General features: G+C 43.6%; 1 protein-coding gene across 3 annotated transcripts in view; it reads right to left on the reverse strand.

The window, feature by feature from the left end:
* The window catches only part of LOC112219321 (FYVE, RhoGEF and PH domain-containing protein 5), a 58561-nt gene extending 39237 nt beyond the window's left edge, over positions 1–19324 (reverse strand). For 2 of the 3 annotated variants that reach the window (XM_042295452.1, XM_042295451.1), the window contains exons 1-4: positions 19046–19312; positions 12691–15523; positions 1202–1322; positions 274–332 (exon numbers count right to left, since the gene is read on the reverse strand). In XM_042295452.1, the coding sequence (XP_042151386.1) occupies positions 274–332; positions 1202–1322; positions 12691–15523; positions 19046–19055 (3023 nt within the window). In that variant the 5' untranslated portion in view covers positions 19056–19312. Of the gene's footprint in view, positions 1–273; positions 333–1201; positions 1323–12690; positions 15524–19045 lie in introns of all 3 variants that reach the window. The other variant, XM_042295453.1, reaches the window with a different exon arrangement.
* Between the last annotated feature and the right edge of the window lie 499 nt (positions 19325–19823).

Here is a 19823-nt window from a genome sequence, read left to right on the forward strand (position 1 = left end):
GGGCCGTTACCCGGCTCTCGGCTTCCCTTCGGGCCTAAGAACAGTCCTTAGTTGGGAGTTATCACACAATAATCCCCGGGTTCTCGTGCTTTATGGTTTAAATATAATTGTCTGTCAGTTTGGGTTGCTGTGGATGCTGCTCAATGAATTTGTGAAAACAGTGATGAAGAGGACAGAGAGGGAAGACAGGAGAGAAAGAGAGAGAACAAGAGAGGTGGTGAATGGCCTGACGAAAGCAGGGAGGATTTTGAATACATTAAAAGAGTTACTCACAGTCTCTCAGAATCCACCAGCTCTTTGGCGACGTAGAAGGCTCTGGATCGCCCATCAATCTGCGTGACAGAAGGGAAAGTAGCATGAGATGAATGAACAGAGCTGATGTTAAAAGGCTCTATGTGTGCACTTATTCCTGTGACACATAAATAGCAACAGCTACGTGGGGAACAGGAGATTGAGGAAAAGCAAATTCAGATTGTTTTAGATTTTCTGCTGTCAAAATAAGACTGATTGTTTCATTAGTGTGGAGCATAGACGAGAAAGCTTTTTCAAATACACAGGTTTAAATTTAGATGCATTATGTATGAGAGGCTGACTGGCTGTGTTCGTGGCGACAACGATGCTCCCCATTGATTTAGAGGGTAATCACTAGCCTCTTAACCTCTAGGACCTAAAATAAACATGAACACATTTTAGGGAATTATGGCCATTAGTCTTACTCTTCTAGTTTTTTACTAAACCAGAAGAGCGTACAAATATAACCGGACTAGTATGTTGATCCTCACTTCCTTAGAATGTGACCAAACCCCACTTTTATCCAGAGAACTGTTCCTGGGACTGGCTCAACTATTTCTCTCCTTTTGATGAAAAATAAAACAAGGAAGTGTGAGTCACGTGGCCAGAGCCAGGCTGATATTATTGTGGCAGAGGGATGGGGTGGGGTCCATCTCTGGGCTGCTATAAAATGGCTGATTGAATAGAAAGAAGGAGGAACCTGGAGGTGTACAGAAAGTGAGTCACATCATTGAATATGGTAGCCAAGTTAAATATTATTTTGTGGATAATACAAGTAAAGGTCATCCATCTTAGAAAAATTAGCTCATAACCGTTTTATTCCCAAATCTTTGAAGATCTGTGAAACCTGTGACTTAATACATGTTCATAAAATGACATAGTCTATTGTCTTTCCTGCTAGATGTCTCACCTGTTTGTCGTAGCCATGCTCCACTCCTCCCTCCTCCTCCTCCTCTGAGGTACGTCCATGGTCCTCCTCAGCTGAGAGCCCTGCTGGAGTATGGTTCACTGGGAAAGGCTCAGTGTAGGCACTGCAACATCAGGGAGAGAAGAGGGACATAACGTTTTACTATAGAGGCTGCAAGAGTGCAAAGAAGATGAAAAATGTGCTCTTCATTTTTCAATGCACCGCTCCTCCTGCCCTTGCATGTAATAGCCACTCAGCTGTGTGCGTTTCAGTGTGTGTGTGTGTGTGTGTGTGTGTGTGTGTGTGTGTGTCTACGTCCTACAGTAGTACTATTTATGACGGGAGACAGATTGCAGGGGCATTAATAGCATGAGAAGAAGTGTCTGCTTTGGGATCCTGCTGTGAACAGGTTCATCACAGAGAGACAGACCAGAGGGACACACACACATATGCGCATATGCACGCACACACACACACAGTTTGACATGAACAAATATAGGCGCACACATATTGTCCTGTACCAAGATTTACAAGGAAACACACACACATACATTGCGGTAGAGGGTATAACGAGCATGTTATATTGATAACTATAAGAGATCACCCCATAAAGACAGAGGCTATTACAGGCCTGTACTGCATGTCTAACCTCTCAGCTTCTGAGTACCAAATGTTAAAAGAGTTCCTAGCTGGACTTCATATTCACTGAGACACAGTCATCCTTCATTTGGGCCACACTACAATGTAGGCTCACACACGGGTGCTATTGACTGGGTTGGAAGAGGTCTCTAGAAGACATTACTCATCTGTGACCTCCCTCTATCCCTCTGTGGGGCCAAGTCACAGTGATGGTGAGTAGACCAGAGGGGAGGGTCTATGAACCTTTGAATCCTATGAGCTCATAGTTACTGTATTTAAAATAGAGGGAGTCCCTTATACATTTTCTTGTGACCACTGCTTCAGTTTTTGCACTCTGTCATACCAGTGTTAAATCACCATCCTCAGCTTCTCCAACAATAGAATCTCTCTTTGAATAGCATACCTACTCTCTCACCCAGTGTCTGGACTAAAGAGTCATTTCCTGCACAACCTATATTTTATGAAGCACAAATGATTGATTTTCATGATCTATTTTCACATTTAAAATTGAAATATGTTTCCCTGATTCCATATGACATGTGTCTACTGTGGTGCATATTGTGCCCAAGACACACTAGGCACATCTCTCCATAGTGCGCTCTCCTGCCAAATGAGAGTGTTTTGTTTTTGCATTGAACATGTTAGATGTTGTTTTCCCAAGTTAAACTACATACACATGAACATTTGCAAGACTCTATCTATCAAGTGTATTTTCTTTTCTGATAGTTCTTGGAGCGTCTCGTCTGTTTCTAATGTCCTGTTCCTGTATAACGTTCTAGGCTAGAGTACGTGAACTACCTGGATTTCACTACTTTGCATCGACTGTGAATTGTGAATAAAATGGTGTTTCCTTTGTGAACGGATTCTGATTAAGATCATGTCTGCTTACTTTTATACACTGACTATACCAAAAATTAGGGACACATTTCTAATTTTCAGTTGCACTACCGCCTTTTGCCCTCAGAACAGCCTCAATTCATTGGGGCATGGACTCTACAAGGTGTTGAAAGCGTTCCACAGGGATGCTGGCCCATGTTGACTCCAATGCTTCCCACAGTTGTGTCAAGTTGGCTGGATGTCCTTTGGGTGGTGGACCATTCTTGATACACACAGGAAACTGTTGAGTGTGAAAACCCAGCAGCATTGCAGTTCTTGACACAAACTGGTGCGCCTGACACCTACTACCATCCTTCGTTCAAAAGCACAAAAATCTTATGTCTTGCCCATTCACCCTCTGAATGGCACACATATACAATCCATGTCTCAATAAATGTGCATGTATAGTTTTAATTATTTGTAAATATTGCCAATTGGATCTGTGCACCACCATCTTCTACTGTAAGTAAAAGCACAACTTCTGCACAGCAACCTGCCTGCCTCCAGCAGCACTTCTTCCCATATACGACTGTTCAAGACAAGGCCCTATTTTAACAACACCAGAGATCATCACAATCCTCAGATTCTCCAATAATATCTCACTCTTTGAATAGTACTGTACTCTCTCTCCCAGAATCTAGGCACACAGGACATAATTGTACTCATAAAGCAATCAAGTACTATAGAGCTACATTAATGACAATATACATAAACCATTACAGAACAGTTAGATTGAAATATTTGCCTTTTACTGCCTACTAAGGGTAATTTCAAGAGTTAACTCCAGCTCAACCACTGCTTTAATAGGAAGCCTAATGGTTTCTTATTAGATATCTATTCCACATTTAAAATACTATGTTTCCCTGGTTCTATATGCAATACATGTCCTCATTACACTGTATATAATTTTGCCATCAGGAAAACTGGCAATATGAACAATACTTTAAAGACTTTAAAATACTCATTACACAGCAATATAATTATGCTGGCAATATATTTGACTTTGCAACCAGTGTCTTCCTTAATACCTGGGAGTTAAATCTACTGTGACAAATTCAGAAGAGCATACAGAGATTTTCTATTAAAAGACCTGTGTACATGTCCCCATTTTCCAAGGATTTGATGGGGTATATACAGTTGAAGTCGGAAGGTTTACATACACTTAGGTTGTAGTCATTAAAACTCGTTTTTCAACCATTCCACAAATTTCTTGTTAACAAACTATAGTTTTGGCAAGTTGGTTAGGACATCTACTTTGTGCATGACACAAGTCATTTTTCCAACAATTGTTTACAGACAGATTATTTCACTTATTTCACTGTATCACAATTCTAGTGGGTCAGAAGTTACATACACTAAGTTGACTGTGCCTTGAAACAGCTTGGAACATTCCAGAAAATTATGTCAGGGCTTTAGAAGTTTCTGATAGGCTAAGTGACATCATTTGAGTCAATTGGTGGCCTACCTTCAAACTCAGTACCTCTTTGCTTGACATGGCAAAATCAAAAGAAATCAGCCAAGACCTAAGAATGAAAAATGAAAAATGATTTTAGACCTCCACAAGTCTGGTTCATCCTTGGGAGCCGTTTCCAAATGCCTGAAGGTACCACATTCATCTGTACAAACAATAGTACGCAAGTATAAACACCATGGGACCACACAGTTGTCATACCGCTCAGGAAGCAGACTCATTCTATTCTATCTCCTAGAGATGAATGCACTTTGGTGCGAAAAGCGCAAATCAATCCCAGAACAACAGCAAAGGACCTTGTGAAGATGCTGGAGGAAACAGGTACAAAAGTATCTATATCCACAGTAAAACGAGTCCTATATCAACATAACCTGAAAGGACACACAGCAAGGAAGAAGCCACTGCTCAAAAACCGCCATAAAAAAGCCAGACTACGGTTTGCAACTGCACATGGGGACAAAGATCGTACTTTTTGGAGAAATATCCTCTGGTCTGATGAAACAAAAATAGAACTGTTTGGCCATAACAACCATCATTATATTTGGAGGAAAAAAGGGGGATGCTTGCAAGCCAAAGAACACCATCCCAACCGTAAAGCACAGGGTTGGCAGCATCATGTTGTGGGGGTGCTTTGCTGCAGGAGGGACTGGTGCACTTCACAAAATAGATGGCATCATGAGGGATGAAAATGATGTGGATATATTGAAGCAACATCTCAATACATCAGTCAGGAAGTTAAAGCTTGGTTGAAAATCGGTCTTTCAAATGGACAATAACCCTAAGCATACTTATATCGGTTGAAAGCTTACATTCTTGTTAATCTAACTGCACTGTCCGATTTACAGTAGCTATTACAGCGAAAGCATGCCATGCAATTGTTTGAGGACGGCACCCCACATCAAAATATTGCTCCATAGGTTTCATAAATTCACAAATACACTTACTTTTTGAAAATCTTCCTCTGATTTGTCATCCAAAGGGTCCCAGCTATAACATGTAGTGTCGTTTTGTTTGATAAAATCCTTCTTTATATCCCAAAAATCCCAATCTGTTTATTTGGCACCATCGATTTGAGTAATCCACTCGTTTAACATGCAAAGAAAGGAATCAGAAAATCTACTACTAAACTTTGTTTCAACAAGTCAAAATACATTTCTATTTATTCCTCAGATACCCTAAAATATTCCTTATGGATAGAAGTATGTTCAATAGGAAACCGATTTTAGCAGGTGCGTCTTGTCTTCATCGCGAGCCCAAACACGAATTTCCAAAGACTGTGTCCCTGTACTAAAACTCATATTTCTTATTGGTTTTGGAAGTTACAAGCCTGAAACCTTGAACATAGACTGCTGACACGCTGTGGAAGCCATAGGAATTGCATCCTGGGAGCTAGAATTCAGTATGCTCCTATACTTTCCATTGTAAGAGCTTGGTCTCTCCAAAAAAACAATTTCTGGTTGGTTTTTATTTGGATTTTCTCCTACCATATCTATTGTGTTATAATCTCTCCTACATTATTTTAACATTTCTACAAACGTTAAATGGAACCAATTATATGCATATCCTAGCTTCAGGGCCTGAGCAACAGGCAGTTTACTTTGGGCGTGTCAGTCAGGCAGATATTTAGAAAACATTTGTCTAGCCCTAAGAAGTTTTAAGGACAACGAAGTCAAGGTATTGGAGTGGCTATCACAAAGCCCTGACCTCAATCCCACAGAACATTTGTGGGTAGAACTGAAAAAGAGTGTGCGAGCAAGGAGGCCTACAAACCTGACTCAGTTACACCAGCTCTGTCAGGAGGAATGGGACAAAATTCACCCAACTTGTGGGAAGCTTGTGGAAGTCTACTTGAAACGTTTGACCCAAGTTAAACAATTTAAAGGCAATGCTACCAAATACTAATTAAGTGTACGTAAACTTCTGACCCACTGGGAATGTGATGAAAGAAATAAAAGCTGAAATAAGTAATTATCTCTACTATTATTCTGACATTTCACATTCTTAACATAAAGTGGTGATCCTAACTGACCCAAGACAGGGAATTTTTACTAGGATTAAATGTCAGGAATTGTGAAAACCTGAGTTTAAATGTATTTGGCTCAGGTGTATGTAAACTTCCGACTTCAACTGTAATATGTATTTCAATTGGGCTAAACATTGAAATATTCTGTGCATTCACAGGTCAGGTGCTATTGTGCTATTAAAGAAAACAGGAAAAGTGTAAATAGGGTCATTAGTTGACTCAACAAGGGAAATGTAAACGCAGATGGGGATTTAAAAACACAAGAACAGTTTTAAATTGTTTTGTTCTGCTTATGTTGATCATTCTGTTTGACTTATGGCTGTTGCTCTGCTAGATGTCTGACAGTGTTGTATGCCTGTGACTGCCATGATAGAGCATCCACACAAACAACAGAGGAGCATCTGAGAGGCTATTTGTCTTTTGAGTGGGGCCTGTGTCATGTCATACTGTGAGCACCCTGTTTAAGTGGTCAAGACTGGGTCCCACTTGCTCTTTACATTAGGGTAAATCAGAGGTGGCACCACAGGTCCCAGAGTGGTGTGGCAACAGAAACAATTCTGGGGCCCGTAGTTTTTGCTGATCTGGTAAACTAACCAGGTAAAACTCTGGACCTTATACAGTATGACCTCAATTATGTGTTGTAAAACATTTTAATATGGGCTATGATGGGACCAGAGTTTTTATAATCAGGTCAAATAGTTTTAAAAAAAACTCCTGGACAAACTCCTGGCCTTGGGGAGGATGAAAACTCTGTCAAACTGTAGCAAACTTGTACTTGTTCATATGAATTATATTTTAAAGGACTAGGGGGTTTCCTATATACAGACAGAGAAAGAAACTGTCACGAATATCACTGAAGGTGGCTCCCCTTCCTGTTCGGGTGGCGGTCGGTGTTGCCGGCCTACTAGCTGCCACCGATCCCTTTTCCTTTTCGTTTGGTTTTGTCTAATTGTTTTCACCTGTTTCTTGTTGGGGTTTTGGGGTTGGTGTTATTTAAGTTTGTTTAGCCCGCTTGTGTTTGTGCGGGCTTGTTGCTATGTACGTAGAGGTGTATTGTTTCGTATTGGGTTTTCGCAGTCCAGGTTATTACCAGTGGTCCTTGGGTTGTGTTTGCGCCTGTGTTTTGGCTTCACCCATTTGTACGTGTTCCTGGTTGTTTTGGACATTAAAGCGTTTTTCCCTCGTATCTTCTGCTCTCTGCGCCTGACTCCACACCCATCACTCTTCAGACGTTACGGAAACATGATTGGACAATACAACTCACAGGGCTAAGCATGCTTTATGCAGGTTTGCATCCCTGCAACTGTAGGCCGAATAAAACATTAAGTCACAGTCTATGTCAGCTATTGCGTTTGCTGATTAATTCCAGTTAATAATTTTGGATTGAAAAAGTAGAAGCAAACTAGTCAGCCCAAGTTTTAATATAAACCACATTTTCTCCTATTTACATTTTCTTACAAATAAAAGGGCTATAAATACACAACTTTACCGCTCTGTTAACCCCGGCCAGAGGTACATAGAAGGCTAGACTATGCAGTTGCTGTTGTTAGTAGCCTACAGTTAATCAGACTAAATAATTGTCTTGTTTCCATGCAATACAGCATGTCACATGGCTAATGATTAGGTGTATAGGCTGCTACATTTATGGAAGAGTTTTTGCTTGTGTCTATCGGAAGTGATGTGTTATCACGCTTGCTAAATAAATACCAGAGGAAAGTGGAGATAACGCCTTGAGCTTTGCGCCCGACCAACGCAACCTGCGATTTACGCGAATCTGAATGGTCAAGACACCTTAAGAGACTGCAGCCAGAAGTCCCATGTGAAGGACAGAGAAATTGTGCACGAGTTGTCAAATCATGTGGCAAATTGGTCTAAAAAAAGTGGTGTGGCACTGCTACACACGATTAAAAAGTGGTGTGGCGCTGCTACACACGATTAAAAAGTGGTGTGGCTCTGCTACACACGATTAAAAAGTGGTGTGGCACTGCTGCTAAAAAGTGGTGTGGCACACGATTAAAAAGTGGTGTGGCACTGCTTAAAAAGTGGTGTGGCACTGCTACACATGATTAAAAAGTGGTGTGGCGCTGCTACACACGATTAAAAAGTGGTGTGGCACTGCTACACACGATTAAAAAGTGGTGTGGCACTGCTACACACGATTAAAAAGTGGTGTGGCACTGCTACACATGATTAAAAAGTGGTGTGGCACTGCTACACATGATTAAAAAGTGGTGTGGCACTGCTACACATGATTAAAAAGTGGTGTGGCACTGCTACACATGATTAAAAAGTGGTGTGGCACTGCTACACATGATTAAAAAGTGGTGTGGCACTGCTACACACGATTAAAAAGTGGTGTGGCACTGCTACACACGATTAAAAAGTGGTGTGGCAAATGCCGCCTTGCCCTGAGGTAAATCCATTTGATTTTGAGAGCACCCCTTTTGATTTGAACAACATCTTCCATTGTAGAAGTGCTCATAAAGTTACTTTTTGGACCTGAATGCCAAAAGGTTCAAAAGGTGCTGAATGTTGAACCATTTTAGAAAACCTACCATAAGACATCCACGTCATCATCACTGGAAAATACAAACCAGTAACCCCTCCCCTCTTCTACCAGTGAAGACATCAGAGCATTCTAATTCTAGGTCAGACCTTACATTCCTGATAACACCTCGTCTTGTTGTACACACACACACACACACACACACACACACACACACACACACACACACACACACACACACACACACACACACACACACACACACACACACACACACACACACACACACACACACACACACACACACACACACACACACACACACACACACACACACACACACACACACAATCCAGCCCTGGTGACCCTGATCTCCTCAGTCTTCCCCTACCCACTCACCCTTGTCTCCCTCCCTCCTTCCCTCTGCCCTTATCCTGCATTTCCTGTAAACAGCAGAGCGTTGTGGAAGGCTTTAAGGCAGGACACTTCCTCCCTGGGGATGACCTGGCAATGACCTCAGAGGGCCTGGCTCCAGGCCTGCAGTACCCACACCCTTCCCTGCAGCCCCAAAGTCCCGTAGCCCTGCCGCCCAACAGGCCTGTAGTCCACCCGGCCACCTCGCCACAGCGGACAGCCACCGTCCTCAACAATGCCCTCAGGACGGCTCTCTGAGTAGAACTAACAGAACACAGCACAGAGGCAAAGAGGAACTATTTGTACAGGCTGCACTAGGGGTTTACCCATCATGCTGCTGTATCTCAAGGTCGAGTAAACCTTTTTACCATAAATAAGAATAATGGGCAGGTTTCTCTCACTCTCTCTAAGACTATATTTGCATATTTTTCAGATGGAGCTAATATATAAATCTATAACAAGACCTGCACAATATATACAGTATGTACACTGTAAACTGTCCAGTTTATTAGGTACACCCATCTAGAACTACAGAACAGCCTGAATTCTTTGGGGCATGAATTATACAAAGTGTCGGACACGTTTATTGCTCAATTGGTATCAAGGGACCTAACTTGTGCCAAGAAAACATTCCTCACACCACTACAAAACCGCCACCTGCTTGTACCAGGCAGGGGTCCATAGACTCATTCTGTTGATGCCAAATCCTGACGCAACAGGAACCAGGATTCATCAAACCAGGCAATGTTTTTGCAGTCCTCAATTGTCCAGTGTTGGCGATCGTGTGCTCACTGGAGCTGCTTCTTCTTGCTTTTAGCTGACAGGAGTGGAACCTGGTGTGGTCGTCTGTTGAAATAGCCCATCTGTGACGAGAATCGACGAGTTGTGCATTCCGAGATACTGTTCTGCACACCACTGTTGTGCTGCGCCGTTATTTATCTGTTTGTGGCCGTCTGTTAGCTTGCACAATTCTTGCTGTTCTCCTTTGACCACTCTCATCAACGAGCTGTTTTTGCCCACAGGACTGCTGCTAACTGGATGTTTTTTGTTTATCGCACCATTCACAGTAAACCCTAGACACTATCGTGTGTGAAAAGCCCAGGAGGGTGGCCGTTTCTGAGATACTGGATCTGGCGCACCTGGCACCGACGATCATACCACGCTCACAGTCGCTTAGGTCACTCGTTTTGCCCATTCCAGTGTTCAATCAAACAGTATGTCATGATGCCTGTCTGCCTGCGTTATATAGCAAGCCACGGCCACGTGACTCACTGTAGGAGCGATCCATGTTCGTGAACGGAGTGCTGTACCTAATAAACTGTCCGGTGAGTGTGTGTGTGCATAATTGGCAGGTCTCTCTCACTCTCTCTAATAATATATTTGCATATGTTGCAGATGGAACAAATATATACATCTATAACAAGACCTGCACAATATATACAGTATGTACACTGTATATATATTATCTTGACTACTGTGGTTTGGTCTGTTGTGGGGTTATTCCAGTGGGATGACATTAGTTCATTGGTGCTGTTGATCCTACTGGTACTGCATAAGCACATTGACTGCCCTCTGAAAAGAACACAAACACAGTCAAGACGCCTTCCTTTCTGACATGATGCTTTCTCACAGAGCTCACTCTTCTGTTTGTCCCTATACAGCTATGTTGGCAAGGGCAAGACAGTCTCAGTCTGTCCCGGTGAGCTCCAGCTCTGATCCAGCAGGACCCTAGTTTAAACAGGCACACACATTCATTAATGTCTGCATAAATTCTTACTTTGCATTCCTTTACCCTGCCTTACTTTACACTTACAAACAAAATGTGTTTTTCGTTGCCTTTCTATGCTAAACAGTGTGAGAACTGTGTTGTATATTAATCAAATCTGGTGTAAAAAAAAGATAGTGTTGCAACATTCTAACTTTGTGGTAACTATTTGCCTTCTTATGTGGGCATTATCCCATTGTCTTACTTAAGCCCACTGTCCCTTTGCCCTCAATAGTCTCGCTCCTCTCTATTGAGTGGTGAGAGAAGAGTGTTAACTTCTGAATACATGCTCAATAAATCACCCTGCCATCATCGGTCCACCGGACAGTGGCAATGTCAACCCTTCAGCATAAGCTTGGCAGGCAAATACAAACACACACCCTAACATTCGAATGCAGACACACACAAACACACACACACACAGCAAAATGAAACAAAACAGACACAGCATCCACGGCAACAGAGGTATCTCCAGGGAGAATGCAGCTGAGGCGAGGCGACAGGACAGATAGTCCCCTTTAGATCAGTGAGCAGGGCCTGAGATTTCAGACCACCACACAATGGGCCCAATCGATAACGTCAACAGCTGAAAAATATCCTGTAGCCTTAATTGGCTGACAGTCATGGTATATCAGACCGTATACCACGGGTATGACAAAGCTTTAATTTTTACTGCTCTAATTAAGTTGGCAACCAGTTTATAATAGCAATAAATCACCTCGGGGGTTTGTGGTACTCCGCGATGCGTCGTGCCTAAGAACAGCCCTTAGCCGTGGTATATTGGGTATATACCACACCCCCTCGTGCCTTATTGCTGAATTATTCTATGAATCAAAATATACTGTAATTGCATGTTAATAGAACACTCCATCTAGGCAAATCTTTCAAAATATAAATAATGAATTAAAATGATCACAATAAGTGTGAAATAAGCAGCTTTGCATACCTCAACCATACATTCCCAGGAATTGCTGTGAAAAGTAATACAACATCTGTTAAGAGGCCTGTAGAAATGTTCTGCCCCTATGAAAACACAGCCACCATCAAACAGGTGTCTAAATGTGACTGGAGGGTGACCTGAGGTGGCTGTAGAGAGTAGTGGCTGAGAACAGAGAGATTTGGTTCTAGTAGGTCCCAGTGAGTCCTCCTCCTATCTCTATTCAGCCCTGTTGTAAATCTCACCACCCCTCCTGGGCTCAATGAAAGAGAGGCAATTGGGGAAACTGCCTTTAATAAAAGCGATCCTAAACTTAACCACAGGTGTCAAGGACAGGAGAGCAATTATACCAATCTACTCCTACCTCTCTCTCTCTCTCTCTTTCTCTCTCTCTCATAAAGCTCTGTCTACAGTGTTCAGTGTCTGTGAGCTATTCCATCCCCTCAAAAGACATATGAAACCAACACCAGGTGTGACCTTGAAATCCAGAAAATGACAAAGTGGGATAAGCTCTCCCACAAGCATTGTCCATCTTCCCAAACCCAATGAGCCTCCGCACAGCAGGCTGCTCATCTCTCACAGAACACAACACTCTCCAAAAAAGAGAAGTGTGGTCAGCCAGGAGCCCGCTGTTCATTTTAGCTACAGTTATCTCTCAGCTGGTCTGGAGATTGCAATGTTGAACTGAAGGAGCCTGGCCAAACCAGTTCACTAGAAAACAGTGTGTGCAGAGTACTATAGGGAAGAGCCCTCTCTGCAGACTGTATGAAATTGAGAGGCATTTTTTTTCATGTGCTGGTAATTCAGTTCAGACAATCACTGAAGAGGCCCAACATCTGAGAGTATAATAAATTACTGTACCTTTCAGGCTCCTGCTCAGGTGACTGGGGTTTGCTGTCGATCCCAGGGAAGCTGTTCATATCCACATAGCCATCGTTGTCATTAGAGGGGACCACCATGCGGTTGGGGTCCTCAAAGAACTCTGTGACAGTCATGGATCTGGTGGGTCTCCCTCCAGAGAGGATCTGGATGTTCTCATAGTCAGAGCTCATAGCTGGGATGTTCTCATAGTCTGATGTGTCTGCATTGGGGAAGGAGATAGAGCGGGGTTTGGTCGGGGGGAGGGGCATGAGGGGGCGACGGGAGCGCTCCTCGAAGGACTCTACCCTGGACACGCCCCTGCTTCCGTAGGCTTTAGGGTCTCCTTTCCTGTGATCTTTGTAGGGCAGGAAGGTTGAGGGCAGGTCTGGAGGACGCTGCTGGGGCTTCACCATGCGAGACTGGGACTGGGGCTGAGGGGAGCCAGTGCTCCTGCGCTCTAGGTCCAGGATTCTTGTTGGCCCGTGGTGGCTGGACTCAGAGGAGGAGCGCGAGGAGCGGCTGCTACCATCACCAAAGCCTTTAGTGTCCATTTTCCTCTTGAACTTCAGGGCCAGGAAGCGCTTGAATGAGGACTTCTGCTTCTTGGGCTTGTTGTCTGTGGACTCAGGAGAGACGCTGATCAGGAGGGATGGGGAGCTTTTAGTGATGGGTCTTTTGGTGATGTAAGCCAATTCAAAGGGAGGTGGAATGTCCACCAGAGAAGTTGGCGTGGAAATGCCGCTGGATGACTGGTGGCTCTGTTGAGAAATGCTTCCTGAAGAAGTGACAACACGTGGCAGATAGAGGGTGTCATCTGTCCTTTTCATCCTGTCTTCCTCTTTCAGCGATTGGTCAGCCTCTGTGTGAGCGCCTGATGACAGTTCTTGACCCTCTACGGAGTATGAGCGTGGGTATAGTAGGAAGCGGCGTGGCTTCAGAGAGGGGATGAGTCTGTTGATCTCAGGCTGCTCAGGACGTACCAGAGGTTCTCCATTTTGGTTTAAGGCCACAGTACAGTAGTCATGAGTACTCTGGTACTCTGATGTCTCCTCAGGAACCGTCTCAGGGACATAACCCGGAACTTTCCCAGAGTAGGAGCGTGACCGCGTCACAATGCTCTTAGAGATAAAGTTCTCCCCCTCAGAGTCAAAGCCAGCCTCCTCATAGATGTGCTCTTCACTATCTGAGTTGGAGTCCTCGTAATAAGGCACGATGTGGCCGTCCAGCTCCTCAATGTCCTCCTCGAAGGCCTCTGTGGTGTGGGCGAACACCACCCTGTTGGTGAGCTCTGGGGTCCGTGTCCGGTCCAGGTCTGCTGGCACTGTGATGTTACACAGCCTGAGACGGGGCTGGCAGCTGTTCCGCTGGCTGGAGAAAGCCTGCTCACGCTTGGCTGTTCTCTCTCTCACACTCCTCCCTCTGATCTGCTTCCTCTCCGTGTCATCCGTCTCATCATCGTCCCCAATCTCCACATAGTCCTCTGATGATGCACCCTCCAGATGTTGAAAGTCATGGGCCTCTGGGCAGAGGGAGTCATTGATGTCTGCGTATTCATCCATATCCTCCTTAGCTGTTTCTCTCTCTTGGCTGGATTGCTCAGGACTGTCCTGGACCTCACACTCTTTTGGGAGTTTCTGTTTATCCTCTAGCTCTGCCACATCGTCCGATGACACATAATAAGGCTCTTGGTTAAAGGTGCCTGCTGTGTACATCTCCTTTGGAGTGTGTGGTTTGTCACCACAGCATATATCGTCATGATTCACATCAGGCTCAGCGGTGCGAATCCTGTCAGCAGGCACCGCCTCAATGACAGAGTAAGGCCCAAACATATCCTCAGTGCTGCCAGAGAAACGGAAACGCCCAGAGGGGTCCTTGGTGGCACGCTCGGGCTGCCACACACCTGTGTCACCGTGCTCACCAGTGTCACATGTGTAAACAGGCTCATCTGAAGGGCCAATCACGTCATAGGGATAGTCTTCACAGACGGGTGTGTGTGTACAGCAGTGTGCTCCCAGTGAGAGAACCTCTGCTTCTTCCTCAGCCTCATCAGTGGGTACCTTGCACTGCAAATATCCACCAGGGGATCTGTCCTCATCTTCAAGCCCAATGTTAGTGTCTGCGGCAGGTTGACTAGGGAAGTTCCCATGATCATAATCCTCTGTGTCTGGTTCTTCTGCATCTTCTTCTGGACATCCAGTAGGCTCCCCGGCTGTTTCAGTCTCTTCAGATAAAATATTTTCTTCCTCCCTCCGCTCTTTGACACACTCTGCTTCTTCATTCCCTCTCTCACACTCTGAGAGACACGGCATCAAAACATCTTCAGGGTCCACAGATGTGTCATTACTGTCACTCTCAAGGTTCAAGTCATCTGTTTCTTTAGAGTTTTCCTCCTCTACTGCAATGTGAGTGTCAGTAGCACTAGTGTTATCCAATGGGGCTGCATCGGTCAACGCCTCTCCCTCCCTCTCTACCTCATCTCCCTTCTCCTCCTGTTCACTCCCCCCTTCATCATCTCTGATGTCATTGAGGTTTTCTTCTGGTTCTGCTTCCTCCTGGTTGTGTTCTGTGGGGTGAGTTACGTGGTCCTCTGCCACCTCCTGGGGGTCCTCAGGTTCCTCCTCTGAGGAGGTCAGGTCTCCATTGCTCAGACCGTGAGGGGGGCACTGCTCCTCCTCTTGATCTGTCTCAGATAAGGAGGGTCTGGGCTTTGGGGCGATGGGAGGTTTGGGACCCCGGGTAGAGGGACAAGGCTTTGACATCAGTTTGGACTGTACCTTGATCGTTAGGTGACTGCGGATCTTTGGTTGGGGAACTTGGAGTCGCTTCTGTAAATCTGGAAAGAAAAGGAGAGAAAAGTATGATTAATTTCAGTCCAATTGCAATGTTCAACCTCAATAGTAATTGAAGTAGTAGATGAAGGTGCAATACCTACCTAGAATCATATTTCCATACCCTTTTAAACATTTGGTTGAATTTTGGTTGTATGGATATATAAAAAGCAATCCCTTAGCCTTTGTTTTTATTTGTAAAGAGAAAAACTGAAGATTTGTCTCAAACTCTGTGATATGCAGATGGCTATTTACTGGGAAAACAACAAAGCCATAGGGAACACACTGTAGGAACAATAATATCTTCCTGACTGGAATATAGAGACGTATTGTTCTGCACTTAAATGGCAGGATCATCATTTAATGTTCATCAATGAATTAATTGATCAAAAAACGACATGCACAGACAGACACAACCCCGTTTTATTGTATTTCACCTATATCAAAGTCCCATGTTTGGAGACTCAGGCACTGCATGCATGTAGCTTACAGTCAAGTCAAGTGTTTTCTAGCTATTTGCTTTCAATAACTAGTACAATTCAAGGATGGAGAACCTGTCAAAGATAGCTGACTGGTTGTTAAGTCTTTTCATGACACACAACTTACCCCTCTTCCTGTAATTTAGTACCTGTCGCGACACACAACTTACCCCTCTTCCTGTAATTTAGTACCTGTCGTGACACACAACTTACCCCTCTTCCTGTAATTTAGTACCTGTCATGACACACAACTCACCCCTCTTCCTGTAATTTAGTACCTGTCGCGACACACAACTTACCCCTCTTCCTGTAATTTAGTACCTGTCGCGACACACAACTTACCCCCTTCCTGTAGTGTAGTACCTGTCGTGACACACAACTTACCCCTCTTCCTGTAATTTAGTACCTGTCGTGACACACAACTTACCCCCTTCCTGTAATTTAGTACCTGTCGTGACACACAACTTACCCCTCTTCCTGAAATTTAGTACCTGTCGTGACACACAACTTACCCCTCTTCCTGTAATTTAGTACCTGTCGTGACACACAACTTACCCCTCTTCCTGTAATTTAGTACCTGTCGCGACACACAACTTAACCCTCTTCCTGTAATTTAGTACCTGTCGTGACACACAACTTACCCCTCTTCCTGTAACACAACTTACCCCTCTTCCTGTAATTTAGTACCTGTCGTGACACACAACTTACCCCTCTTCCTGTAATTTAGTACCTGTCGTGACACACAACTTACCCCTCTTCCTGTAACACAACTTACCCCTCTTCCTGTAATTTAGTACCTGTCGTGACACACAACTTACCCCTCTTCCTGTAATTTAGTACCTGTCATGACACACAACTCACCCCTCTTCCTGTAATTTAGTACCTGTCGCGACACACAACTTACCCCTCTTCCTGTAATTTAGTACCTGTCGCGACACACAACTTACCCCCTTCCTGTAGTGTAGTACCTGTCGTGACACACAACTTACCCCTCTTCCTGTAATTTAGTACCTGTCGTGACACACAACTTACCCCTCTTCCTGTAATTTAGTACCTGTCGTGACACACAACTTACCCCTCTTCCTGAAATGTAGTACCTGTCGTGACACACAACTTACCCCTCTTCCTGTAATTTAGTACCTGTCGCGACACACAACTTACCCCTCTTCCTGTAATTTAGTACCTGTCGTGACACACAACTTACCCCTCTTCCTGTAATTTAGTACCTGTCGCGACACACAACTTAACCCTCTTCCTGTAATTTAGTACCTGTCGTGACACACAACTTACCCCTCTTCCTGTAACACAACTTACCCCTCTTCCTGTAATTTAGTACCTGTCGTGACACACAACTTACCCCTCTTCCTGTAATTTAGTACCTGTCGTGACACACAACTTACCCCTCTTCCTGTAACACAACTTACCCCTCTTCCTGTAATTTAGTACCTGTCGTGACACACAACTTACCCCTCTTCCTGTAATTTAGTACCTGTCGTGTGACACACAACTTACCCCTCTTCCTGTAATTTAGTACCTGTCGCGATAAACAACTTACCCCTCTTCCTGTAATTTAGTACCTGTCGCGACACACAACTTACCCCTCTTCCTGTAATTTAGTAACTGTCGTGACACACAACTTACCCCTCTTCCTGTAATTTAGTACCTGTCGTGACACACAACTTACCCCTCTTCCTGAAATTTAGTACCTGTCGTGACACACAACTTACCCCTCTTCCTGTAATTTAGTACCTGTCGCGACACACAACTTACCCCTCTTCCTGTAATTTAGTACCTGTCGCGACACACAACTTACCCCTCTTCCTGTAATTTAGTACCTGTCGCGACACACAACTTACCCCTCTTCCTGTAATTTAGTACCTGTCGCGACACACAACTTACCCCTCTTCCTGTAATTTAGTACCTGTCGCGACACACAACTTAACCCTCTTCCTGTAATTTAGTACCTGCCATGACACACAACTTATTAAACCCTGCGGGCACTATGCTCTCTCACTCCTTGTCCATCTCTCTGCCTCTGTCTGTCTGTCTGTCTGTCTCTCGCTCTCTCTCATTGTTGTTTTCCAACACCACTAATAAACTATTCCAGCAGACTACCCTTGAGGACTCCACGCAGGAAGTCCATGAGGAAAGGACATTAACAGCGCACCCTTACTCCTTCATGAACCCTTCTAGGAGTACAAATTCTCACACAAATGGACTTCCTTCTTGTCATTTTTCCCCTGACACACACACACTTTTGCTGAAAAGGTCCTTTCAGTGTGTCAAAGAACAATAAAACGGAGAAAAAACAAACATCCCACTAAGTCCCTCTGCAAACAACAGGATATGAATTATGCAACAAGAATTCAATTAAAACAAATGTTTAAAAAACAAATGAAAAATAGACACTGGAACCCTGACTGTGCCAAGCTCACATGATATGATCTCAGACTGTGAGGGAATCATGAAATGTCACCCATCAAATAATAACAATAATTCTATAAACTACACAGTAAATAGGCCAATCATCACAGTGCAGTAGAAATTCAGTAGATCTTTGGGTTCACCTCAAAAGTTGAATAAATAATCACATCATCGGTCATACAGTATAACATGCCACATGAATCACTCTATAGGCTGCTGCAGGACATCCGTGATGACACCGGTGAGTGCCTTCACTACCCATCACTACTCATTGAATTTCATTCCGCAATAGCTGTTCTCTCACCCAGAGTGATTTGACCCCATATTAGGCGATCTCTCAAAGAAAAAGTAATACAAATAAATAAAAACGAATCTAAACTGTGTACCTGTTTGGTCTATGATGCTGCAATGATTTTTTAAAAATTACATTTAATTTACCCAATGCTATTTCAAGTGGTGTAGGAAAAGGTGAATTTGTTGTGAACACAAAATAGAGAAATTCTCTATGTCACGCACACACACTTGGAGCATCCTTTATGTAAATACACTGGGTGGATGAGTAGTCTATAGCAGCTCAATTTTATTGAATGCGCATCGCTACATGAATATTATTACATACAGTACCTGTGTTCATTTTGGAACATCATCCACCATAGCAACATATATCCATATATTTTTCACAAGCAGGAAACAATCGCCACATGTATCCACAGGTTCTAGAAACTTATCCCTAATTCATGTTGAAAGTATTCAACTCGTCTAAATTCAAAAGTTCACAACCTTCTCTCGCTGTTTATCCAAGTGTTCGCTACTTGTCGAGGATTTCTCCGTCAAGGTAGCAGCTGTTTGTCCACATAGCTTGCATCCGATGGGCGACTGGTGCGCTCGTGAAGGGAGGTGCTCTCTCGCTGTTCCTGATGAGGAGGAAGGTCTATCGCGCGGACAAGGACCACTGACCAAACCCACTTAATCTACATTCAGATCATTAAAAAGTTGACATTTCAAATTTCAATAGCTATATACGGTATGTACACCATAAATGAATGCATTAACCTTTGATGTATGTATTTGAGACAGAGTTGGATGTATTAGATGTGTGAGTATACAAGGCTATATGAGGCATTGATCACAGTCACATGAAGTGGATATTTTTGGAATCTGTGGTTTCATAGTGTCTCTAATTATTAACGTATTATTAAATAAGAAAACAAACGTTCCTTTTCAATATTGATATCTTTTATTGAAATTGATATATAATTAATACAAATTGAATGTGAGATAGGTCTGAGAACTCTGTCTGCAAAATCGTTTTCCAATATGTATGAGTCATGATAAACTTGTGTTGTAAGACCTACTATAATATTCCAGAACATACAGTATTTGTCCCTCAAACATTTCCAGA

The sequence above is a fragment of the Oncorhynchus tshawytscha genome, linkage group LG02, assembly GCF_018296145.1.
Source record: "Oncorhynchus tshawytscha isolate Ot180627B linkage group LG02, Otsh_v2.0, whole genome shotgun sequence".
NCBI lineage: Eukaryota > Metazoa > Chordata > Actinopteri > Salmoniformes > Salmonidae > Oncorhynchus > Oncorhynchus tshawytscha.